This window comes from Typopeltis vanoorti, chromosome 17, assembly GCF_054136105.1.
Source record: "Typopeltis vanoorti isolate ZY-2024b chromosome 17, IOZ_Tvanoo_1.0, whole genome shotgun sequence".
Lineage (NCBI taxonomy): Eukaryota > Metazoa > Arthropoda > Arachnida > Uropygi > Thelyphonidae > Typopeltis > Typopeltis vanoorti.
Window position 1 is genome coordinate 70,920,165 of NC_143565.1, and position 27,092 is coordinate 70,947,256.

General features: G+C 34.0%; 1 protein-coding gene and 1 long non-coding RNA gene across 10 annotated transcripts in view; one reads left to right on the forward strand and one right to left on the reverse strand.

The window, feature by feature from the left end:
- The window catches only part of LOC150097475 (uncharacterized), a 287,535-nt gene that overhangs the window by 113,307 nt on the left and 147,136 nt on the right, over window positions 1–27,092 (forward strand). The gene's annotated exons all lie outside the window — the stretch shown is intronic.
- LOC150097477 (carcinine transporter-like) lies at window positions 671–25,169 on the reverse strand. Its single transcript, XM_090406713.1, has 10 exons — window positions 24,009–25,169; window positions 22,911–23,014; window positions 15,964–16,118; window positions 15,534–15,702; window positions 11,561–11,687; window positions 6,427–6,539; window positions 5,394–5,608; window positions 4,909–5,090; window positions 4,499–4,662; window positions 671–1,833 (listed from the first exon to the last, which is right to left on the reverse strand). The coding sequence occupies exons 1-10, from the start codon at window positions 24,411–24,413 to the stop codon at window positions 1,767–1,769; spliced, it is 1,701 nt and encodes a 566-aa protein (XP_090262839.1). The 5' UTR covers window positions 24,414–25,169; the 3' UTR covers window positions 671–1,766.

The window sequence follows — 27,092 nt, forward strand, 5'->3', positions numbered from 1 at the left end:
TAATATTAATTTATTTTAAGATTCGCTTATTTCGAAACTTAAGTATTGCTGGCTGAATAAAGTTAAAAATTAAAAAAAAAAAAAAAAACATATATTCTTGGCGATTATTAAGAAATTCAAATATTACGTTACTAGATGTCACATGAATATCCCGTGCAAAAATCGCTTGCTTCAGCAAAACTTGATGTAGTGACATAGCCTTACATAATAATTATTTTTTAAAGAATTGTAAATTACTTAACTCATAAAATAGTCTTCTATTTTTAATTATTTATATTTTTTATCGTGTCTTTGCCCACGTATGTTCTTCTGGCTTATTTGTCTGTTTTATTCTCATAAAACAGGTAAATAGGCCAGAAGAACATACGCAATTCATAACCGTAATATACTGGCCCCCACAATTAAACAGAAACAGTATGTATATATATATATATATATATATGAGTGGTATTTCCAAACTTTTACAACAATTATACTCGGTCACTTTACCATACTCATGAAGTACTCACAACCAGCCAACAGGTAATAATCGTATGTAGGATGAAATGCTTCTTCCGCCAATGACAAGTTTTTCGCGTAAACAACAGTTTTGAAGTCCGCTATTTTAATCATTTATGGAGTGGCTGACGAAATGGATCAAGGGAATGGGCAAGTAAAAAATAAACAAATGAACATTCATTTTTTCCTTTATTGAAAAAAATATGTACAGTTTGCATTTTTGTATTACAAAATATTTGGCAGTAGCACTTACAACAGTACTCACCTCAGGAAATTAGCAAATATAAATATACAAATCTCGTTTTTAAAAAATATAAAAACTTATCAAGCAAAAAATAAATTATTTTATCCATTATAACCATTAAAAAATAATGGTTTCTTGAGTGAAAATCTTTAAGAACAGCGAGAGTTCATGGTCATTTCTTTCCGAAATTAAAGGTACCAGACCTTTAAGTATTGAAAAAGACAGAAACGTCTATATAATAGACAATATTTCGACACTTGGCATCTAAGATATAAAAATAATCTTGAAAGAAGTAATAAATGCAAATTCCAGCTTGCATAGCACATCAGCTAATATAATATGAACAATAGAACGAACAATAGTTCGCCAATGAACATATAACAGCTCATCGCTAAAAAAGCGAAGCAAAATAAATATGATTTAGGATAGTTTCAAAGATGTTTTAGATACAAAGTAACTTGACTATCAGTATTATTTCTTGGCATATTAATAATATTTTTGTTAGGGTCAGTTTTATTTCATTATTATTTTTTATTTATTTATGAAGTCCTAGAACTTTCTCATATCATTCTGCAGTAGTAGGTTAAATTTAAAAAAAATAATAAATAAATAAAACATATCCGAGCATCATAATGGACAGTGCAATAATGCCCAAAATCAGATTAGTTCAAAAAACTAATCGAGTTTACCTGGGAAATGAGATCTAAAATCACTAACAAGCATCTTCCAAGTTCCCCATCGATTTGCTCAGTGACGACTACGTAGCCCTAAAAAAAAAAGTATAGATAACAATATGTGCGAGTCTTGTCAATCATTTCTGTAACTGTGAGAAGTTAAGTCGATATTGATTTCAGTCTAGTAATATACTAGTTGCGATAACATTTACACAACTTTCAGTTATCTGTTTCCTTTGCTCAGAGAAACAATCATCCAAGTAGCTGACGATACGTATACGACAAATACTGAGGAACAGTGGTGACCTCTATCGTTGTGAAATTACATTTCTTTTTTCTGGATTTAAATGCTACACTGGTGGTATCTGGTCAACGACTTCTTGCTTCACATTACTCCCTTCTTTCTCTTTGTTCGGTCTGTGGAAATAAAACATACGCAGGTTTAGGATACATTGCATTTCGAGACAATTGAAATTGATAGTGGAAATAATAAACGTGCATGAGTTAACAGGGCGTAATAATAGGGCTATAGAACACACTTGCAAGAGAATCTCTAAAAATTATGTCACGTTTCACAACAAGGAAGCGTACGCACCATTCTTATATAGCATCGTTGGATTGCAGACAGAAGAAAATTCATCTGATGTTTAACGATTAAATATTGTATAAACATAAATGAAATCAATGTAAAAGAAGGGAATATTTTTTTTTCACAGAAAGTAATCAATGCCTTTCTTTTCTTTTCTTGAAGCATAGTTTTCATTACTAGTTTTTACATTTTTAGTGTAGTGCGAATTATCGCAGTTCTGTCTCTTGGATTAATTATATATTTATCTTATTATTAAGTTGCCTTTTTATTTATTATTTCCTCTTGTATTTAAATCATAATAAATGTGCTGATGATGCTCCTTCAGTCGCTTTATTTTAAATCCAAATCACAGAATATTACATCTGATTATGTAATGATCAGATAATCGGATTATGTAATTTGATTGTCCAGTATTATCTAACCATAATTACGGATTATCACATGTCTCTCAAAATCCTACCTAATTGTAACATTCATACTAATGACGTGTATCTGAAATCTCATTTCTAGTTGGGGGAGGGGGAACGTATTTGTTATAGAAATCATTTTAGATTTGTTTGCATCAGCATTTTATTAAGTTTGTAATTTAGCTTCTGATATCAGTTAATGTCTGAACAGAGCATGATATTTATTCATTAGCAGATCAGGTGCTTGAGAAATATCCATATTAGTTTTCGAAACTTTTGTTTTTTTTTATGTATTATTCGAACAGTTTTGTTTGATAATTATCACATTATTTCAATTATTAAATTATAATTTAAAACAGATCAGATGATTTATCATGAATATTATTATATGATTTACCAATATAATTGATTTTATTGCCCTTAGAAATAATAATATAACTTATATTTTATTTATAATCTATAATTTATCATGGGAGCCTTCGTAGCTCAGTTGGTTCAGAAAGAGCCTTTTGCTCGAAAAAACCTGAGTTCTCTCACCTCCATATGAGACCGATTTCCACCGGTAGCTGTAAATACTTTATAAAGTTCCTCAGATCTTAAATGGTATTCAAACAAATCCCATCTAGGATCTGAGGCAAAATAATTTTGCATGCTACGAGCAGTGTGACGTAATGTTCTGTGCACAAATATTTTTTAATGTGTGAAAAAATATTTTTGTTTTTTAATGCTTCAAGAAATATTGTTAATAAAATTTACTTCAATTCTTTTACTAATATCATTTATTTCCAAGTTGCAATTTGCTTTATATTTTTTGTTATTTAACTTAAAAGTTCAGAAATTCGTTTCTTTTGATCTCTGAGGAATGGCGATTCCTCAGAGATCATTCCACCCCCTATTCGAAACTAAAAGGTTCTTAATAAGTTTTCTGCTGTCTTATTTTTTATTCACCCAAATAGATTATGAAATTATCTACTTATTTGTATAATTGATACAGATACAAAGGCACTCTTTATTACTTATAAAAGAATGTTTCATGAATCATTCCGTATTATCTAATGATACTTTAGAAGTAGTAACATAACAAACGTCATGAGGCAGATGAAAATGCCAATGTTCCCAGTTCGAATTAAGTAAAATGCTACCTCTCAAGGAAAGGTACAGTGCTGATTGTAACACAATGCTACAGAATCTCTAACAATCGTGCAGAGACTTTATACAACAAAATTTGAAAAAGGATGCAGTCTACGAGCTCCATTAAGTTTCTTCGAGTCTTATAAACTGTAAATTCTTCTTCATGCTCTAAGTCGTGATGTCTAAGCTTCTAGTCCCAGTGGTGATTCATTTTACCTTTTATGTGAATTTTACGAATATGACAGAAAATGACAAAAACTCTCATGTTTTCTCATTTTGAGATGATGTTTAGTGACGAAGCGACTTTTTATCTGACCCACAAGTTCAGTAAACATAGTTGCGTTCGAGTTCTAGGGAGTGTGACTTCTATAAGGTGAAGTGTCGGAGCAGAAGTTGCATGAACCATCCTTCTTTGCTGAAGCTACTGTTACAGGGATTATCTATCAGGATATGCTGGAAAACATTACGGTCACAGCTGCTGCTCCAGAATATTCTGCAAGATTTTTGAAATTTCTACAAGACAGAACCTAATTTTCCCATTACTACTAGGAAGTGCCACATCATCAAGGTAACAGCCTGTGGAACATTGGATTGATCAATTCGGATCAATTCATTTACCCACCGACCCAACCTGGTCACGTTTGACCCTCGTTTAGAGGGAAGAAAAATATCAATGAACATCAGTACTACCAAGAACACTTGAGGAACTGAAAGAACATTCGCGAAATCATCACATAGGCAAATGTGTTACGTAGGCCTAGAAAGAATTTGAATAAATACAAATTCCAGATATTTGCAGAGCCGTACCTATATAGTAGTAATACTAGTAAGTATAAAGCTTCTAATAAAAGCTTCATACTTGTTCCTGCTAAATGGGGTTTGTTTTGTTTCCTCTCATTAAAATGATCTTTAGGGACAATAAACATTTGTAATCAGTCAGGTCTTTTATACTTACCTGCGGCAGGAGAAAAATGTGTGTGCCACTCCAAATTCTTCCGAGTCTAGAATGGTCTGTGGTAAACGTTCGTTTAGTGTTTCCGGCACTAGTGGCGCCACTAGTCCAGCAGTCACGCAGAAACCTCCGATAATGAGGAATGGAATTGTTCTGTCATAAACACCCTGAAACACAGTGCATATGGCATTAGTACAGAAGAAAATAAATAAATAAAACTGACCATAGAAAGCAATATGAACAATAAGAATCAGATAAAAATGCACGTAGCTGGTGTAGGAGAATCTTCTATTTCTAAACACCAATTTCTATTATAATAGTTATAATAGAAATTGGTGCTTAGAAATAATTAATTGGTTATGACGTTAATCATTTTAAAGTTCAATTGTTTCAAATGAGCATATTGTACTCACCAGATAAATCACATAAGGCATGCATATGATAGCCAGCGATGATACTGTCGATCCTACACTCATCCCGAGCGCTCTTACTGGAGTGGGATATAATTCCGCAGCTTGTTGATAAATCACCATAAAAGCAGCAGCTGAACCGAATTTTCCAATCAAAGATGCAACAATTGTCATCATTTTCATTTCTGGAAAAGAGACATCTGGTGTCACTTATTTGAACTTGTAAAAGTTTACTGAAAAGTATGAAAACACTACAAAAGTTGGAGACAAAATACAGAAATTATGGAGAAGCATATATATAGATCAAATAGTGTTATTCATTTAGCGAAATGAGTACTCTACTTGCTCCATATACTATTAGCAATGTACGAACATAAAAATTATGAATTAATTATGATAGGAATAAAAGGTTCTTTGTCATAGTGAACAAAGTAAGGTAGGGGGGAATAAATGAGAAAATTATTTTTTTTCGGTTTTATGATACTGACCTGGAGAGAGGAAGGCTGGAACAAGGCACGAAATACCGGCCAACAATACAAAAGATGTATTGGCCCATCTGCGTCCAAGATGGTCCATCACGTACCAACCAATCGGAAAAGCAGGAAGCTCAATCACAGATAGGAAAAAGTAATTCAGAAAGTCATTGTCTCCGAGATTCGTGGCGTTTATCATCAGCCCAAAATAGGTGACAGCAATGGCTGTCCTGTAAGAAAAAAATATATAAAAAAAGATTGAATTCTTGTTGTGCACAACGTTTATATTAATGTTATTCTATATTACGTGTGTATTAATCATCTATTTCTTAAAGTTTTTGAACTTCATGAACAAAAGTAAAATACAATCTTAAAATTGTTAATTTTCAGAAACAAAATGTATATATTCTTACAAATATTAGCACTTTATAATAATACTTTTATCTCGCTTTCAGTCTGCAAAGAATAGCGTATGTGTGTGTGTTTGATCATTGACTAGAACATCTATTGGCTGCTCACCTTCTGGTCAGTGTTTCCAAATAAAGATTGTAAATTTGAGCCTTAGAGACATATGTCATGATTTTTAAGTAGCATCAATTTGCTTTCAGATGATTACAAAGAAAAGAGTTTCTTTCTCGGCTGAGCATATTCAGGGTCTATTTCAAAATTATTGTTCTTTTTGAACAAAAATTAAATTACGAACTTTTTTTTTTATTCTTCATAAACAAAACGCGATCTTTTATTACGGGTGTTATCACGTTATATAATAGATTAATCCTGTTTTGAATCTACAGAGTAGTCTATTTAATCATGAATTTGATCATTGGCTGCCTACCTTATTTAGTGCTTCCATATACTTGAAGCATAGGAACCTCTGCTCACATCTTTTAGAGATCTGAGCAACAGCGGCATTAAGTTGCTTTCAGGTGCGTAGAACTTGAAAGCAATTTTATGTTTTTGATATAAAGAGCATATATTTTTTATATTAGATATTTTTTTTGTTTTATTAAGTGTAAAATAAACTAGAATGAATTTTGGACTTTCTTACCAGTTCAATGTGACTACAAAGAGTTTCTTTCTTAACTGAGGGTAACGTAGCAAATCCAGGATGGAGTGTTGATTATCACCATTGTCATCTGTATTCATACTTTGGCAGATTTTCTAAATGAAAAATAAAAGAATGAAACACATTTTTTTTCAATTGTTATGTAAAATTTTGAAATATTTTGCTATTCCAGCTAGGTACAGTTTAGGCTAACTATCATTACTTCTCTTGTTCTAACTCTGAACGTAGTGGTTACCATATATAAAATATGTGGCAACATGAGCACCATTGCTGAATAGCTACAAAACAGTAACAAACTCAATTTTTCTTCTTCTTTTTTTTTGTGAAAAGGAGAATTTCTCATGGCTGCCTAACCTTCTTCCCAGACAAGCCAGGTATTACAGCAATTCCATTTGCTTTTATAGATGGCGTATTGATATCTCTAAACCAGCATTTCCCAAACTTTTCCGACTATGGAACACTTCACAAATCCTGAAATTTTCACGGAACATCTTGGTTATTTAGTAATGTATTAATTAATAATTAATTGTTAATTTAGCTGATTTTTATTATTACTTAATATTTGATCATTAATTATTAATCAATTAAACATCAATTAAACATGAACATCATTAAATTAATTTGTGCTGATTTCCATTGACATATCCCACTCTGATCACCAAAAATTTATAATATTATTATAAGTACTTACGAGTGAATGCAGACTTTTTCTCCTATGTGCTGGTAGTTTTCCCCTCCTTTTGTACATCCTGGAGATCGCTTTGTAGGCTGGTGGTGGGTGACTCACTATCTGTTACGTCACAAACACCTTCAATAAGAGATTTCTTAATACCAAAATTAAATAAAGTCCCATGTCTCTTATTCATATTAAAATTTAAATCTGCAGGCCTATTACTTTTAAAAAATCACGGCATTACGGTTTCGAAACTTTCACCCTGCAATACGAACGTGCGAATAAAGTATTCAGTATTACTAGATTTGAGAACCGGATACAGACTACCTTGATCTTCAATTTTAGTGGAAAAATTTTCTTTATACTTCCTTGCTGATTGGTCACTAACTTTTGCAACACAGATGTTATTTCTTTCAGTTTTGAGAACAGAGGATACGCCGCCCATTGTTGTAATCGGCTTGCAGGCAATTTTTATGATCATTCATAAACAGCGGTATTCTCTTTCCCGATTGTTGAAAGATTTCGATGTGTGAAAATTAATGATAATTCATGAATATTTCCATGTTTAAAAATATGCCGCTTGGTCATATTCATATTCATGAATGTTATCTTGTGAATAATATTCATATTCATGAATATTATTCTCCTAAGAATATTTCCACTGTAAAATATTTATTCATGAAAAATGCTTAGAAAACTAAAATGACAAATTCCAGGAGAACTTCTCGCGGAACACTTATTCACCTTCCGCGGAACATCAGTGTTCCGCGGAGCACAGTTTGGGAAACCCTGCTGCTCTAAACGATCCCAAGAAGTAAGAACTCTGTGTCTTAAAACTGCATTGTTTAACTCCATGAGAGGGCGTATTATAAGATTATCCCAAATTCTTCAACTTTGAAGCAATTATTTCTTTATATAATGTACTAGTGTTTCGGATGCGATGTAACTGACTATCTCTGTGAGAAAACGTATTGGCCAGTGCAGTTTTATCTCCTTAATATATCCAAAGCGATATCCTCACTTTATTTATGTAAGTTGAATTTAGTTGTTCAGTAATGGATTTAAATCGTGACTGTGCTCAATTCTCCCTCATAATATTTGTTTAACATTAAAAAAGTAAGCAAAAATAACGATAATCATAATAAATGGTAATAATAAAAACGAATAAGTTGATTAAAAAAAGTAAATCTCGAGGTTTGTGCTCATATATTCGATCTCTAACCAACAGGATGTGGGTACTACCCTGGACATGAATGTTTTGAGAATGTCTTCGGGTAGATAAACTTCATTTGCCAGTGTGAGATCACAGCTTGTTTACTGAACACCAATCCGCTAATCCAATCCATTTTTATTACTTATTCTGGATTTTTACCAAGTGTCTCATACCAGTGCGAAGTGATACCACTCACTCTCATTGCTTCAATAATCCAATATAAATAATAAAATGCTAAGAGACTTAGAGAAATGTGTCTTGTGCATTATAAACATTTTTTTTTTATTCGTGGTTTACGCACTGTTGGATAGGTATTTTTTTAAATACGCATCCCCACCCTCTCTAAAGATTGTAAAGTTATGCATTAGTATTAGTACCGTGGGCGGGCTAAGGTCAGGTAATTCCTAAACCCTCTCGTAGAGACCAAACAAGGATTTATTCCTCGTCAAGCCACATCTGGCCTCCAGTAAGCGGAATTATACCGTCTAACATCGTCCGATGTCAGACTACCGTCTGACATCGGATGATGCAGTTCATCTCACATAAACATATTCACAAACATTCATCCCATGGTGTAATCTAAACTACTTAGCGTTACGGTTGGAGAGCAGAAACGCTTAACCTCTCGGCCAACAAAACTGGTAAGTGCATTTCGTAAATCAGGATAGATAATTTTTCATCAGCATATGTTTACTGAAAGATAATAGCAGCTAATTTCAATCTTTTCAGGACTTCTAAACAATTAGAAGAGTTTATTCATGCATTTATAATTTCATTATCAACGTCACCTTTTTTATGCCAGTCATACTTCAGTATTTCTCGTCTTTTTTTTTTTTTCAGTCCTCTGCAAATCAGATCTGTTTTGTAGTAAAAAGATCCAAGTGGGGCATCATAATCCCATTCATATATGGGATTATTATAAAAGAGAGAAAGGCAAACCACATCTTTAATAAGAAACGCATTTAGGTTAGTGAGAACATGGATAGGCTAATCAAATCGTATTTTAGGAAAAATGAATTCTGTAGAGAAAACAATATTAGGAGCACAGTATTCTTCGGGAAGCATGTCGAAAAAAAAAAAAAAAGAGTTGAATAGCACTGATTTAGAAGATAAATTGCATTCATTCTCTTAGTAGCGAATCTCTGATTTAAGTGGCCAGGTTAGTTTTACTTAGAATTTTAGGATTGAGAATTATTGGTATATCTTGTAAGCAGACCATTATAAGAAGTTTGGTTATATGAAACTTGATCGTTGGAGAAACGAACAGATTAAAGTAACGTTCTGACAGACGTGTGGTGAGTTTGTGTTGTTGCCGAAACATTTAGCGCGTTCTTCATTGTTAAGTACATTTGCTACTAACCTCTGTTAACTTTCATCAAAATTAAAAATAGTGTTTTCTTTATCCTCCATATTGGTATTGTTATAGTTTAGTTATATTATTAATATTATTATAAATCATAGTATGGATTGTACGTGAATTCTTTTTCTAGTAATTTTGTTTTGCTTTCGACAGTCCTACTTTTTTTCTTTTTTTTTCTTTTCTCGGTGTTATGTTTTCCCTTAGATTTTATCATAATACATTTAGTATCGATTTTTGAAGACCGGTCATGGACATTAAAAAAAAAAAAAGAAGAAGAAGTAAAAGAAAGTTAATTTACCTATTTTTGAGTCTAGTGTACTTTAACTGCCCAAGAGTTAAGGAAACTGTAACTGGCAAAAAGCCAACGAAAACATCCAGGAAATAATCTACGATTTATAAAAACCAAATCATTTCTGAAATAGTTTTACAAATCATGAAACATAAATGCCTTTGGTAGATGAAAATGTAACATTAATCATTTGACCGGATTATGTATAATACAAGTGCTACGAGCAGAATGAAACCGAAGTCAAAAGTTGAGGGCATTATGAAATGTAACCTTTCCAACTTTAAAACATACCGTAATATAAGTGGCAGAGCTATTTAAAATTAGTTCCACAGTAAGCTTTTGATAGATCTCTCCTTTGAGAGTTTTTGTTGAGCGTGGTGAGTGTGGGCCAATTTTTCATTTTTCCGAAAAATTAAATAATTGCTGCTATGTTTTAACAGAAATCCCCGCTTTGTATGGTTAAACAATGATAGTCATGACAACATCGTCGAACAGGGCAACATGAAGATATGATTAAGATATAGAATTAAATACATCATAATTGTTTACATAGTACAAGCTACTGTTTATAATAATCAATTAAATATTTAAAATACAATTGAATTAAGAATAATTAAATACACGGTTAAATGTTTAAATAACACAAGCTACTATTTGCACCTTCTGTGCTAATAATGCAATCCAAGTTCAAGTGCAATAAATTTTATAGTCATAAATAGCATGCATTTATAAAAAGAAACAACTGGATTGAATCAAGATCAAAAGGACAGTAGCAATAGTAAATAAGCTTATCATAACTGGAAATGTCTCCATTTCGCTGACAACTGTTCTTCTCCCTCCCCTGTATTGGAAACTCAGTCACTGTTTACGACTTTTGCGCCAGTGTAACAGAAACAGAGGGTGACTGTTAAGTCCCTGGATTTAAATGAACATGCAGGTAGTGTATAAAACGAAGGTTTCATCTCAGCCATGGTATTTAATAATAGCAATAATAAAAGTTTATTATTGAAAGAAATATTGCAAGTAGGTGGACTACTTGCAATATTTCTAAAATTATTGAGGTAAATTATTTAAAATCATATTATTTCTTTCTAACTTTTTTCAAAAATTGTATAATGAATTTTAATACATATATTCAGACTGTTTTGCTAGCTTCAACTATAGATAATAATTGCACAAACTGAATAACAACGAAATTCCTGAACTGTCTGAAATTCCGTCTGTTGCCTTTCCGTAGGTAGGCTACTCTTGTATCACTGACACCGAATTACGACGGAATAGAACATATGACATAAAGAAGCACTTTACTTTAGAAGTTTAACAATGAAATACTATTCTGAAATGCGACAATGCATTACAGTCCCAGTTCGCATCCCCCCCCCCTCCATGTTGCTGAGCGGTTAGCAAAGTTTTCGAAGTACAAAATAACATCAGCCCTGAACTCTGTGAAACAACCTGCAGTGACTGCAAATGCTCAAGTCAGATACAAGAATAGCACTGCTGATTGGACCAGAGTCCGGTGCTATCTAAAGAAAAGACAGATGCTGCTCAGTTAACGGTATTCTTAGCCATTTCACTTACCTTTAACTTTCCTACGAGGTCACGAGGTACGCTCTTCTTGTTCTTCTTACATATTTCTTCAATAATTACTGCTGCTTCTTCGTACTTTCCTTGTGACAGTAGAAACCTCGGAGAGGACGGTAGGGTACTATAAATAGAAGATGAACATAAAAATAACGAAAACATAACTTGAGAAAAAGGGTGATACACACACACACACTCAGCAAAATAATATGCATACAAATAGTTTTAGTAACAATACAGCATAATTATAGGGGGGGGAAAGAGAGAGGAAGCAAGAAAGAGGAGGAGATAATAAGGGATGTACGACATATCGTCATGTGAATATAGTATTGTTTTCCTTACGACAACTTATCCGTTACCATGATATTTAACAGATTTTTATATTTATCCTAAACAAACCTATCAATATTCTTATAGATTATTACTCTAGTCATTCCACCAATTGAAATAATTATATTTTTTATGTTTACATATTGATAATTATTATTATTCGTGACACCACCATTATATTTTAAGAAATTCCTGCATATACATAATAACAGTCTGAGAGAAAATATTTAATAATATGTGTTGGTATCATTATAGTTCCCCTATATTTATTAATCATCGGGTTATGTAGAGAAATTAGGACTAGTCATGTGATAAACTGGTAGCTGAAGATATATACACTTGAATAATTTGTTTGTATCCATGCCAAAATGGGCTCATGCAGTCCGTTGCATTAATGTCTTCTTGGTTCGAAAGATCTAGATCGCATTTACCTTGTGGTTAGAAAGATATTTATTAGCGTTTTTCAACTAAAATTGATTTAGTCAATACCCTACAGAGATGGTGTCGTGATGTTTCCTCCTGGAATGTAAATTTTTTTCATCCCGAAACTCAGAAACAAGCAACTAAGAAACGAATGTATTTGTCTGTTAACTGCATGAGTTCTCTTGTCGGATTTTGGTTATTTTGCACGGTGAAAAATTGGAATTTCGTGAAGATGAACTACTGGTTTTGAATGAAATCGGCCAACTGACCTTCAGTTGAGGATCCTTATCAAGGGTCGTTGAATCCTAGCCGGATTGAATCCAAGTCTTTCTATTCGATTGGAAATTATAGAACATGCAGCCACACGAAACATGTTTTTGATTATTGTGTTTAAGAATTACTTTAAAAATAAAATTCTACGTAGCATATTTCTTACCTCAGTTATCAATAGCTATGCCGTGCTGTTTTCTGCTTTTGACTACCACTTTGTAATCCTACATAATTAATAACATTCACTCTTTCGGTCTTTATGCAGTTGCAATTTAGTTTTATAATTCTAGTTAATAATATACAAATGGAAAAATTTGTTTTAGTTTGCTTTTGGAATTTAAAAGTCCCAATTGTCAATTTGGTTAGCTCAAGTAGAACCAATTTCTTACTATTTTCAGATCTGCATATACCATAGTTTGCATTTCATCTACAAAATCTATCAAGATATGTCGTCTGTTGTCTGAGAAAATGTTAACTTTTTACTTGATGACAGTAGCGTTATATTTGTGTGTTCACGGGACCGGTTTACGTGCTTTTGAAGGACAAAAACCTTTTTCACCGCCACCGTGTGAAAAATCAATTCAATCCAGGGGGGTTTCGATTAGAAGATAAGTTAGCCAGTAACTCCTGATTCGAATCCAGATCTTTCCAACCAAAGGGCTTCGTCGACTGAGCAAAGTAGGCTCTCTCCACACACACACACACACACACACACACACACACACACACACACACACACACACACACACACACACACACACACACTTACCTGCATCTCCCTACTAGCATTGTATTATATAAAATCTTTTCATTAGCAGTTACATTTAAAGATGTTTATTTAACATATAGAAAGACAAGCCCTCAGTCTAGTTTCTTCCACATATTTACTGTCATCGTTGACCACCCTAAAAAAGGTTTCAAAGTGAAATTGTCTGGAAGAAGATGTTTAAGTACCCATTCAATCTTGCCCTCCCTTATTCTTAATACTTTACATATTTTTATATGTGACATATTACTGTTATGAATATTGCGAAACTAAAGAGTAATGTAGCAACAGCGGGAAAGTTATTTATTTACTTTTTCGTCCATGCTGATGGGATGTAATTATATAATGAAAATATCTTGCAGGAAATGAGCGCAGAGTTCAAGTTAAAAATGTGATGGATGTGGAAATGTCAGTCAGCTATTGATCCGCAGACTAAAGGGTTGGCACGCGACAAAAACGATACAAACCATCAATTAAAAGTAGACAATAGTCCTGGTCATTAGGCCGCCAGAGAGAAAATAGGACAGGTTCTATACAATGCACTCTTCCATAACCTACTTCACTCGACTAGTGTTGACCTTTCTGGGTCATCTTGCATCCTGTAGGTCAGTATGGGCACTCTCCTGATTCTTTTACTTCAGCTCATCCTAGGAATGGCCAACTTTCAGTAATGAGTTGCATTCCTCTCCCGCTTTACTTTCGAATCAGTCTTTGAACATAATAAGCACTATAGGCTGAATTTTTCCTTACTGAACTTTATAGATATTGTAAGGAATCTGACCAGTTCGAATCGATGGGAGAGTTTTTTTTTTTTTTTTTTTTTTTTGTGTTCTCCAGATGACATTTATCATAAGGAAAACTATGCAGGCACTTTGGGTCTAAAAAATAGGGTTTCGTATTCATTTTTTTTTTCTTATCTTACTATGTGATTAAGAGGAAATGGTTTCCTGGGAGCCAAAAGATGCTAAACGCGCGTCGTTGGTCATTTCAGTGAATCCTTTACAGATATTTCCCTGGATTGAAAAGTGCCAATTTTACAATATTACAAGCCGATTTTATTTCCCACTCAAAATCTGTGCGTCTGCTTGATTAAATGTGCAGTCTCTGTTCGTGTGGAAAGTTCATATTTTATGTAGCAGTAGATTCTGCTTTCACTGAATCTACTGCTACATAAACTAAAATAAATTTATAGAAATATCACATTTATATGCATTTTATAAAGAAAGAACGTTTTATGAACATTTTTAGATTATTTAGGAGTTAAAAAGAAATAAATAAGCATTTCAATCCTTGTTAGCATAAAGTTTTTTTTTATTGTTGTTTAATATTTTAACAAAAAGTCTATATTAAATTTTAAATGTATTATTTAATGAAAAGGTAATAATAAAATAATCAGGTAATAAAACTGATTTGATTTAAATTATTTGTTTTATTTTAATTACATTCTTATATTAGAGACCTCAGCGTGTTAAGGGGTTTAAAAAAAATTTAAAAAAAACGGCGCAGGTTGTTGCAATAATGTTATTGTCTGCTTGTCTGCCTGTTTCGGTTTTGATCGGTAATTTAGTTGTACACATCCTGTTTCTTGTATATGCAATTCTTGTCGATCTCATGGAAGCATGACGTCACACGCTTTGAGTCAATAACTAACAAACAAAATGATTTCATTATTATTGCACACAAGAGTTGAAATTATTGTCAGGACCATTGTTTTATTATGTATTCATAAATGATTTAGGTTGATATTTCTGTCTTTACTGATGTTGTAAAGTTGTTTAGAGTAGTCAATTATTCGGATGACTAGGTTCTTTAAAGGAGTAAAGAACTTAGGGCATCCAACTCCTGCAAGTTTTTTACAGGAGTTTGTTTTCCTCCGGATGTTGCGCTTCCTCCCCCCTCCTGAACATAATTAGTATTATTCACATTTTTTTTTCAAGGTATAAATTACATATTTGGGTAATTCATGGAGCTCATGCCATTGCTGCCATAAGTGGACAGGTTTCCTAGTACTACTACTACTAGTAATAATAACCGTATTTTATTGTCTTCCATTCCCTTAGTCTGTCCACTGCACTTATATACAATAAGATGACAACTTTTCGTGCGTGATATTCTCAATAGAAATAATTAAAAAAAAACATTTTATGCAAACTTGATTTAAACTTTCCAACTCTTACTTACTTCCAGTAGCAGAAGAACAGCGCAATGGGGAGTGTGCTCACAAGTCCAAGGGTAATCCAGTGGCGAGTCACGTATGCAACAAGCGCTAAGAAACAGCTCCCTAAAGTCCACAGCACCCAGGATAAGCACACCAGTACAGATCGTGCTTTCGGTCCCACTTGCTCTACAGCTGCAAATGAAATTAAACTTTAGGGTATCAAAAGAATAAAAACAATTGTTCATGCTGCCGAAGTAACACACATACACCTTTAACGTACATTGAATGATATTCTGTTGCATGCATGCATAATGATATACTAATGCATGAGTTAATGAAAACAGGTTGCATCATTATTACAGCATTACATAAATTAGTTCTCAGAACTGAATAATAGTTTACATAATAGTCTTTACACGTTTGCCTCTAGATCTGTAAGCAATTGATACTTACTGATGATGTAAGGCATCTGGAAATTTGAAGGCGATATTGCTCCAGTGATCATCCTTAGAATTGCGAAAACAGTGAATGTTGGGGAAAACACTGACAGAGTCCCGAACACCATCGCCACGCCAATATTAACGAAGAAGGCTTGTCTTCTTCCAAACCTATAATAATATATTGCAATTCATTAGCTCATACTGTATCTAATATTGCTTGGAAAATACTTCCCATGGTTAAGGGGAGCGAAGATAATAGGCTAAAATTAACATAATGTTTTAACGATATCAATAATCAGACGGAATGGAGAATTATTTTTAGACACACGGCTGCAAAATGCCATAATGGTCGTTGGAATGATTCTGAAAAACCATTCAATTGCGTGCCCAGCTAATTACAGCGTGTCCTCAATACTCTAGGAAATTACTTCCACAAAGCACAGCACGGGTCCCTACGAGAACATGATTATTTCCTGTATTTCCATCGAATTTACTGGACATGAACATCTCGCTCCACAAAATTGCAAAACTGCTCTAATGAAGATTAAAATTCACTGACTGAAAAGGGCAGGGAGGAGCCCAATCCATTAAGGTAAAGTCTCTATCATGTCCTGTAGTCATTTCTTGACGATACGTGCCCTGGGAAACGGTGCGCGAACCAGTTGGAAGTGTCGCAAGAAAAATGATCAACATTAATGAATGTATTTGGTCGGCAATGATGTTTAGGTAAGCAGCACCATTCAACTCTTGTTCTCCTGGTGTCCATAATTCTAAGCAACAGCAGGAAAACATCACTGAGACGATTCCACAGTTCCATATCGTCCATGCATCCAAATCCACAGCTTCTGATATTGTTTTCATTTTGTTCCTTTTCTTTCGTCCGGGTGAAATAATAGGAATCGCGACGAATCACTGCGCATGACCTTTCTCTAATCGTCGGATTCACTGCTTCGTCAGTCATTGGCCTTTATACTTCATTTCAGAAAGTATCCGACCAATGTGGCTTTCAGATACTTTCTTTATTGTACCGCATACTCATTTAACCATTTACACTACACTTGTTGGATTTTTACGATCCGCGCCATTTGCTTCGTTTGCCTCATGCATCGATCAGCTGTTTCCAGCGACATCTCCAGCTTTGACTTGATGTTTTCCATTTATTACAATATTCTCATCACTCTTAAAAGATACTGTTGTACATCCATCTTCTCAGAGCAACGGTTTTCGAATTACTCTTACTAGCTTCTTCGGCCTATTTATAGAAAGTACACCACGTACCGTTAATTGCATGTTACTGGATTTCATTTTAGCATGTGGATGGTTGTTATTTTAGCAACTGAACATATAAAATGCTATATTTAGATTATGTAATTTTGTTGATGGTCCCATCCCTAATATATATATATATATATATTTCACTCCAGTGGCAGGGCTTTACCTCAACCTTCTGGTATGGCTGTGTGAACCATGCGAGAAGTGAAAGAATGAATCACTTTGGTCAGTTTCAGGTGGATTTCACAAAAGGCTTAGCGACTACTGGACTATTCGATCTTTTTTATGATTGTCTTCTATCGGTTTCACACTTATTCTTACTGAAGCATCTGTTCATATTTGTGCCCTTGGAAAGAACTTTCGTTATAGGTGTATTGCTGATCCTCGACAAACGGTGTCGACGGTTACGCCATCTCGTGTAGATCGTTGACAAAAAAATGTTATCATTAAAGTTAATAAAATATCAATTTGTAAAATTGGTTCAATCGCCCTTCCCTAAGCTTCCTGGTTCTTAAGTAAAAAAAAATTAAGGAGCCAATTTTTAATCACGTTTTTGTAAACTAGTATTCCCTAGCATTTGTTTTGAACTATTTCACACTTCAAATATTCATTTCAAAAATAGGAAAGACTTGAACTACTCTGTATGTCACTAAGCATATCCTCCTTATTACGCTCAACCAAACACAGTTGAATGATAATACTTTCAGGTCACAAGACTCATCGCAAAAGTTGCATTCTTAACTTTGCACTTGTACTAAACTAATATAAAGTTACCATACTGCTAAATCCTGAAACCGGAACATCTTCATTTGAATGAAGATATTCCGGTTTCAGGATTTGAATGTGATTATTAAAATCATTTACAATTACTGCGTATAGATATTAGTATATTGCTAATATCTCATTATTATTCGATTGATCTGAAAATGTGACGAATTTGGTTTTTTCGGAAAGAAATTCTATCGAACAAAGGAGAAATGAACCAAAGAAGTGATTAAACATCGAGAGCATTGAAATACTTTTTTCTAAATGGCATAGAAAACGTCATAATACAAATTCAGTCTTCCGTTTTATGTACACTCGTTAATGCACGCCTTCTTCAAACTTTTAAAATAACAGAATAAAATAAAAATTCAAATAAACAATTGTAAACTAGTGCAATATATCGAATTATGTACATAAAAAACACCTTTCAGACACGTTTTGTCGGAGAAAAATATAGGTTTAAACGTCATCTGTAATGAATCTTTCAATCTAAATGTAAGGTTTTCAGTGGTCCCTAAACACTAGTTGTCGAAAAGACTCAGTGTTTAAAAAGATTACTTACTGCCACTACCCATTCATTAATGTTTTTTTCTAATTATGTACTTCTCTCTTTGTTTTCTTTTTTCTTTCTTTATCGATTTGCAAGGTTCAGTTTATTCAAGGTTTTATTTTCTACTTAAGTATAAATGAGAATTTTATTTAGATAACTGGTAAGCAGAAGATTAAATTTTATTGATTTTGAGTTCGCCAGTTTCAGATAAAGGTTGTACAGTCCCAAAATTTGCTCGCTCGCGTATACATTAGTAAGCGTCTTCTTAACCTGTTTGGGATCTTTTTTTTTTTTTTTTTTTTTTTCATTTACAACATACGAATTTAACGCAAGATGAAATCGTATTAATATTTTAAATTATACACTGTTTAAACATTTGGTGAAACATTTAAAATATTTAAATGTTTTTAATATTTGATGCTTTTCATAATTTGGCATCACAGACAGAAAACTGAAGCATCTGTCAGATGTATTGTATATCGCAAAAGAAATAGTCTGAAACAAGTTCTATTACAGAGTTTCAACAGCTATTATTCACAGAAAGAGGTCAACAAATATTTTTTTTCTCGTTTAAGAAACGAATGTGTTAATACAGTAACTAGCGCAGTTGGCAACAGGTGATATTTGTCTGTACTTTGCTTCCTACGTCGTCTGTACCGGAGGTCGAACGAGAATAGCCACACCAGTGTTCTCTCTCTCCAGGGTTATTGCACAATGAATGTTCTTTGTAATAAGTCACAATATTTAAAGCCTCTTTAAAATAACAATTTTGTTACTGGGTATATCTTGTCCTCGATGATGTAGCATAGAACATTGGATGCTCATAGGTGCAGGTATAAGAAGGGGACGGGGTGGGGTAATGTTCCAAATTAATGTTCCATCCCACCACTGTGACTACTCCCTACTACTCCGCTATTTATATTGTATATTATGGATAAACGTATGTATTGTGTTGTGTTTAGTTATGATGGATATTAGTGTTGTGTAACTTCTTCATTCCATGTTTTTGACGAAACTTTCTCATGACCTGTAAGGACTACTTAAGATTATATAATAACCTTCAATCATTCTGACAAATGTTCTTCTGGTACAGTTAAGTCAGTTCGTCAATATTACAAGGATGACAGGATTTTTTTGGGGGGGGGGGGGTTGAAAAAACATGGAAGTAGACCTGATCGCACGCATTTTAGCTAGAAAAAAAATTCAACTTCACTAATTGCTCAGTTATGAAGGTATCGGTTGCGATTACGACCAAAACAACCAAGGCCAGTTATATTATCTGTTAATGTCCTGTATTCTTTGATCGACTTACTCGTTTTGCAAGTTGAAAAACAAGTTTTCCGGACACAAGGGAACTTAACACAAAGCATCGTGCATGCTGCCTGCAACAGATGTCCTTTCCAGCCGGGCACCAGACGCATATTATATAAACCAGATCTCATACAGTATGAAATCAACTCCATTCTGTTTACACTCTGATGTTCTAAAGTAATGTTTCGGATTCAAATAACGAAGTTCCTTGAATTTGAAGCAATTTCAAGTGTAGAATGCGTTAAGTTGCCATTTACTGAACGATAATAATAGTCGGTCAAGAGCAGTGCGTTTCGGGATCTTCCAGCTTCTTTTCCCCTCCCTTCCCCTATAATCTGAAATTTTCTTGTACAGTTTGATATTTCATTGGAATCATCAGGGATGGAATGATATATATACAGCAGAAAAAAAAGAAGATGAAGACTTAGTAAGACTTGAAAAAAAAATAGAAAAGAGCATAATTATAAAAGAACGAACGACTTTATGAAAGAATACAAAAAAGAGAGATTGAAAAAGAGAAAAGTAAATCAATCTTTTAAGCTTATTACATCATTCGTCTATACATTCGAATCAACGAGACCTATTTCTAGCATAAACATCGTCCCATCGCATGCTACATTGCATCACCTTATTCCGAAAGGAAACTGTCGGTTAGTGGGTAGTTCATTATTCCCGTTCTTTCCGTGCCTCGCTTTCTTCTTCTTTCGCAGCTATTTCCGACGAGAGAGAGAGAGACCTTGACTTCTAGTTCTTCCAAGATAAATAAGTTCCTAACTCAGCGAAAGGACGATAGCAACAATTCAGAGGTGACGCGAGGTGAGAGAAACATTTTAAATGGGTTTGTTTACGTCTTAACTCAGTAAATACAGACAGTCACAAAAAAAAAAAAAAAAAAAAATAGTCAAAATGAACTATCAAAGAATAATTCAGTTTTGCTTGTCATAATTGTCATATTCATTGCCGAGTATACTCGTGATCAAAATATTTTTGTCTTGCCCTTTCCGTTAATTATACTCCGAATTGTTTCTCCATCGGAAACAAATTTTCTTCTAGGAGTGCGAATTACACACTCAAACCAGTGATCTCTTTACAGATTAAAAAATATACTAGAAATTTCTTTGATTTGTATTATGTAAATAGAATTTATAATACTCCGAACTTATTTTCCTTAAAGATAACTTTCTGCCAATAAAAATTATTTAACTTTGCCTTTCAGAATAATCTTTCCCATCTGCGGATATGCTTGAATGCACTGTTTGCGATGTTGTGTTTTCTGTACTATTCGGCTTTTAAAAAAGAAAAAAAAAAAACATTTCTGAGATATTTTTCCTTTAGGGACTATTTATGGATTTCTCCATTTAATTCCTACCCTAGCCTTCGCCTCTTTTAATTTTATAGTATGTCTGTTTGTCTGTTTCCTTCAGCCTTGTGGCTGGTGGGGCAGCAATACGCTACTATACGATGGAGATGATTGTGAGCAAGGTAGTTTCCCGTTGACTTCCTTGCCTTAAGTATAATTTATGAATGTAGACCGTGGAGGGGAGCTTCGTATATACCGACTGAACTACAGAGGCTCCAATTTGATTGCACATCTTCAAATCGCCTTTTAAGCTGATTTCAATTTTTAGACTACGCAGAATCTACAGATCGCCAGGTCATAGAAAATAAAGTAATCGAGGAAATAAGAAAGTTGTTTTGTTAGAAAATCCAGAATGAAGGAGAATGAGCCTATCAATTAATTAGCATTAACTGTTAATGTTGTTAGTAGCATTTTAAAACTGTTAAAAGCATGTTATTATTTTTAGCTTTGCGCTTTTCAAGCAAAATTTGCTGTTCTTTTATTGCAACTATTTTTAAATAAGGTGTCGTATGGTGAATTTTAGCAGCTCATCCAGATTAACGTCAATCTATCGTTATCAGAGCCGGACACGTAAATCATTACCGAAAATTTTTGGTTACGCTTCGTTTGTAACAGAAGCGTTCTTTTTTTTCTTTTCTTTTCTTTTTCTTTTTTTTTTTTTCATCTTTAAAATGAGCAAAAAGAAGGAAAAAAGATGCATTTCACACCTTTGCACGTACACCTGAATTAATTTTATGAAATTCGAAATCCCTTTACTATCTTTTTATCTTGTAATTACTGTGTTTCTAAATTCCATGACTTGACTACTTCCTTCTGTTTTTTTTTCAATCTAAATTCATATAGTGTGAGTCGCCAATTTTGTTCATAACCACTACTATTAGTAGAGAAGATTTAGTGTGCCAGTTTACTGCAACCCCTCCCCATCTAAAGATGTAAAAAGGGCACCAAAGACAAAGAGACACCTTCTTTTTACGTATGAGACGATTTCAGTACACAGGACGGTGTTCTTTCAACTTTTCCTCAAACGCTAGGCTTCTCTTCAAAGCAGTCGAGTTAATTATCTCTAAGCCATCACGTAACTACTCTAACATATAAAACGATTATTCTTTCAGTTCACCTAATGAGCTTCTTATTAGATCTCTTCTGATTATTTTAATAAGTGCGGCAGCGTTTCTTTAGGAAAATAGTTCATGGATTCAAGAACGAGAAATATTCCAGTTCACAAAAATATTTGTTTTCTGATATTACTCTGCGACGAGGGGAAGGTTTTGAAAACATTGAAGGTCAGGACAGAAATAGCTACAGATCAGCGCATAGTAACATGGCAATGGTAGAGAAGATTTGTGTGTGAGGGCTCTATTTTATTTTCCGGATTTACTGATGAACGGTTGACAGCGAAGAGCATTTTTAAACTTGACCTTGACTTTGAAAAATAGCAGAAGCAGTGCGTGAAAACATGAAAAATTATGGTTAGTAAGTTACTAAAGTAGTTTACCGACCAGCGGTCTGAGAACAGTTTTATACATTTCATGCATTTAGGATTTTGGTGCGTGTGTGAATTTAATTAACAAATGAAATTATATATGATTTATTTTAAAATTATTAAATATTACACATTTCTCTATGTTCAAATTGAGAATTTTGGTTCTTGATTCGATTTTAAAGAGAAACTATGACTACAAAATATAAAGTGATCACTTACTTATCAGAAATGATTCCAAAAACAAAAGTACCGATTACACTTCCAACGTTCGACAGAGTCAAGACTAAGCTAGGAAGTCCAGATCTGTCACAAACTAAGTCCCACTGAAAGAATAAAAATTGATAACTAAGATTCATAGTATTGATCTCACAATACACTAATGTATACTAATGAATGAAAAAAGAATAATTAATGTTAAATAATTAATGGTTAACTAATTGCTCTAATAAGACATGCCAAGGGGACTGTGAAGCAAATAAATAAAGATAATAAGATAAAATAAAGCTGTGCAACTGGCCTGGTTGGTCAAGTGGATTGTGTATCCGCTCTTTAACCTACAGGTCGCGAGTTCCCATCCCACTGGACTTTCCATCGGTGCATGGAAAGTATATGCGGCAAATAATTTTCATCGCCCACCGTGAGACCAACACCCTGCTTATTAGTCTTGAATAGTCTAAAAGTTCGATGTTTGATCTCTGGAACATGCTTTTAACTATCGGCCCACACACGAATATGTATTGTAGATTTACAACTTTTTCTGAGTAGAATTTTTGGTGGGATTTTTTTTCTTTATCATAAAGAAAAAAGTGATTAAATCGATTAAAAGTATTGCATTGATTTAGCCATGGGCATTTGCTAAATAGTTAATGGCGCTAGGGGGTGCACTTAGTGCTTTAGATTAAGGTAATGATTAAGTAAATGTAAATTATGTATTATAATGTTCATCATAATATTAGTAATAATTAATTATGAATTAATTGCATAATTTCGAATATCGTCGAAGTTATATACGCCCTATAGAAGCTAATATAACCAGAATATTAGAAAGCTAATATAATGAAAACAATTCGGAAGTAATGAAATCTTTATAGTCATTCACTAAATGAACCATTTTTGCTAGACCTCATCATATTGACAGTTACCAACTACTGAAATAGAAAAATTCCATTGAAGATATAGAAGCAACATTCTATTGCTAAACATGCATATACTTTTATACTGAAATATCCATATTTCTCTAATATCGAATAATAATATTTATCAACGTTAAGGAGAACATTAAAAAGATAAAGAAAAAAAATGCAAAGTCGGTCTTACCTGTGATGCCACGGTTGACCAATAGATGGAGCTATCATACGTCCAACCATCGGAGCACGGTTTTGTTGGCCAGTTAGGAAGAGGTGACGGGAGCTGTCCATGATTCTCGGATACGTTTAACAGCAGTTGTGTATAGTCTATGTCATACATGTGGCACTTACTAAACCTTTCTTCCCCGTGCATAAACACCTGTGGGATACTTAGCATCTTCTGTTCGTCCAGTGTTAGATTGGTTGCGGCGAAATGCGGCACCTGACACCAGTGATCGGGGACGGCAACCATGAAAATCACATTCATCACGTAAAGAGCGCTCATAAAGGTTGTAGGGATCATAAAATACCACACTAGAGACTTCTGATAGATCCCATAGTCTCCAGCTTCTATCAGGATATCTTCGAAATCCATGCTGAAAGCTTCAGTAGAGAAACGTGCTTCTGACAGTCCACTGTTCGCCACCTGTGAAGAAGATCTGCAAGTGAGTCAGACTGAAACGCGCTGGCGTGCACACACACACAAACGTACAAAGGCAGTGAGTTACAAGATTGCAAGGAACCACACTGTCTGCAGAGTTCTTACAACTTCACCAAAAATATCCCAAACTTCCATTTTATAGAGATTAAGTAGCGTACACATATTCACGTGTCCTATTGCCGAGCTGACGTCATGTTACTGTTAATTGTCGTCATACACGTGCGCAGAGCAGATTTCTTATCGGTCGACCCATGAAGATAGCAACCCTGACATCGGTGGTAGCAGGCAAGCAAGCAGTAGACTAGAACACTGTCTAGTCGCGAACTGCTTGGCGTCCTACCAGCTTCCTAAATAAAGTGAGCAGAAAAACTATACACTGACAGACTAAGCTCATGCTGCTTCTCAAATGGTTCTGATCGGCTAGTAAACATCGGTTATTCAATATCCAGCGTCAGTTTTATGTTTTTATCCCATCATTGTGTACGCTCTTAAAAAATTACGTCGATGTTTCAGGTGTTTCCAGTGAAAAAATAGAGAACCAATGTATTCAGCATTCCGTAATAATGCGCATTGTATCTCTCTCTCTCTCTCTCTCTCTCATCCTTCTCTCTCTATCTATGTATTTCTCTAAACGATATTTTAATTATCTAAACTATGGTTTCATCTTTTCAGATTATTAATAAACTAAGAACTGCTTTATGACTCAATTTTATTAACATTGACTTAATATATTAATTAGGAAAAAGACAATTTTTGAGGAACCGTATTAACACTTATTCCGGAATCGAAAATTGTACATGACATTGAAATGAATTGCAATCAGTTTGTAGCCCCAAAATATGGTATAGATTTTTTTACCTCTTCCGCAGATGCTATCATAAAATAATACCACCTTTTTAAAATGATACCACCTTCTGATACTCTTTCAATCAGAGAACCTTCGTAACCCATTTGGCATCGATGATGGCCTTTGATTGTAAGAACCTGGTTGGAATTGTCATCGAAGAACTTTTTAAAAGTTTTTCAACTGAAAATGAGTTAGTTGGTACCAGAATTCCAGAGGGTTTTTTTTTTTGTTTGTTTGTTTAATAATTCGGAAAAAATAGTCGAACTGGTCAGAAGAACGCACGCAGTTAACAGACATAATGCACTGTCTCTTAACCTTACTTGCTTCTGCCATAATTTCAGTTATGAAAATAATTAATATAATTGTCCAGCTTGAAAAAAAAGTTGGAAAAACTTCAGTAGTTTTAAATATCTCTAGCATTAGAGATATTTAATGCTAAGTGAACTTTATTTATAGAGATATTTAAGCTAGAACCATTCTCGGAGCTGCTATGGTGAATTCTCTCAAAAAATAGCAGATGAGTTTATTATTATTATTCGTGACATCTCCAAAGAGTCCGAAGACTCATCGCGGGAGGACACCAACTGTACAACCCTCCGTCTCCACTACTACACAGAGCCTCTACTACCAATCGCCTACATCAACGCCATTTACCACCCACAACCACACCACCCCTAGTATTTTTTGTCTGTAAATTGCGTGTGTTCTGAAGAGCCGATTTGTCTGTATGCGGGATGAAAAACCCGAGTTTCTGGGAGAAAAATCCCTGCTACTCCGTATGAAATCGGTTAACTCACTTTCAATTAAAAAAAGTCCATATAAAGATTCCTCCTGTCATGACGAGAATCGAACTTAGGCCTTTTCTCACCGAAGGGCGCAACGTACCGTCGTTCTTCCAATTGCACTACGGAGCTCTCTCTCTCTCTCTCTCTCTCTCTCTCTCGCTCGCTCTCTCTCTGCGCGCGCGCGCACACACACACAACATATATTGTTTTGTGCGAATTTATTTTAAACGAAATTTTTTTTTCAAAAAAAAAAAGTGTTAAATGAGTTGTTACTTTGATTGTACATTTATGGATTATTAACAATAGAACGGTAAAAATGTTTCTTAATTAATGTTTTACTCATTTTTTTTAGTAAAAAGAAACGTTGTTCTTCTTTAATGTTCTATCCTGTAAATTTAATCTAAAATATCCTTATTGGATGTATTTTGAGGACTACACTTGTTTTAATTACCAAATTTAAATGCCTTAAAGCGACACTTAATATTCGTACAAGTCGTAAAATTTGTCGTATAGCAAAGTTACTGCCACGGAAACAATTCTAAGCTTTCATTCACATACTAGAACCAACATAGATTACGAAATTGTGTGTACAGTAAAGGTAAATACAAAATATTAATATCACATGTTAGTCTCTTGTTACATTCCTGATGCTCAACATCCTGTACTGTACAAAATATCTTCATCTTCGTTTCATGAAAAATATACCAGAGGGCAGCACCTGAATCCGTATGTAACTAAAGGTAAATAATCACGTAATATGAGATATCCAATGAAATGGAAAGAAAAGAAAAGCCATTCTCAAAATAAGCCATAAAGGATCAAGAACTACATCAGAATTGGAGGTGTGCAAATCATTCATTGGAAATTCGGAGTGACTTCATGGGAATAGACGAAAAGGGAATCAGCTGATGAAGAACTGCTTGCTTTAACACCTGTATTGTTAACAATGAGCAGTCGCAGTCTTCGACTCTCGTTTGGTTC

Coding starts and splice junctions, on each gene's coding strand:
- LOC150097477 (XM_090406713.1), bottom strand. CDS start 24,413: ATGGATTTCGAAGATATCCTGATAGAAGCTGGAGACTATGGGATCTAT. Junction 15,703..15,963: donor CCAGATGCCTTACATCATCA/GTAAGTATCAAT, acceptor TTTCATTTGCAG/CTGTAGAGCAAGTGGGACCG. Junction 6,540..11,560: donor ACCTCGTAGGAAAGTTAAAG/GTAAGTGAAATG, acceptor TTTTTCATTTAG/AAAATCTGCCAAAGTATGAA.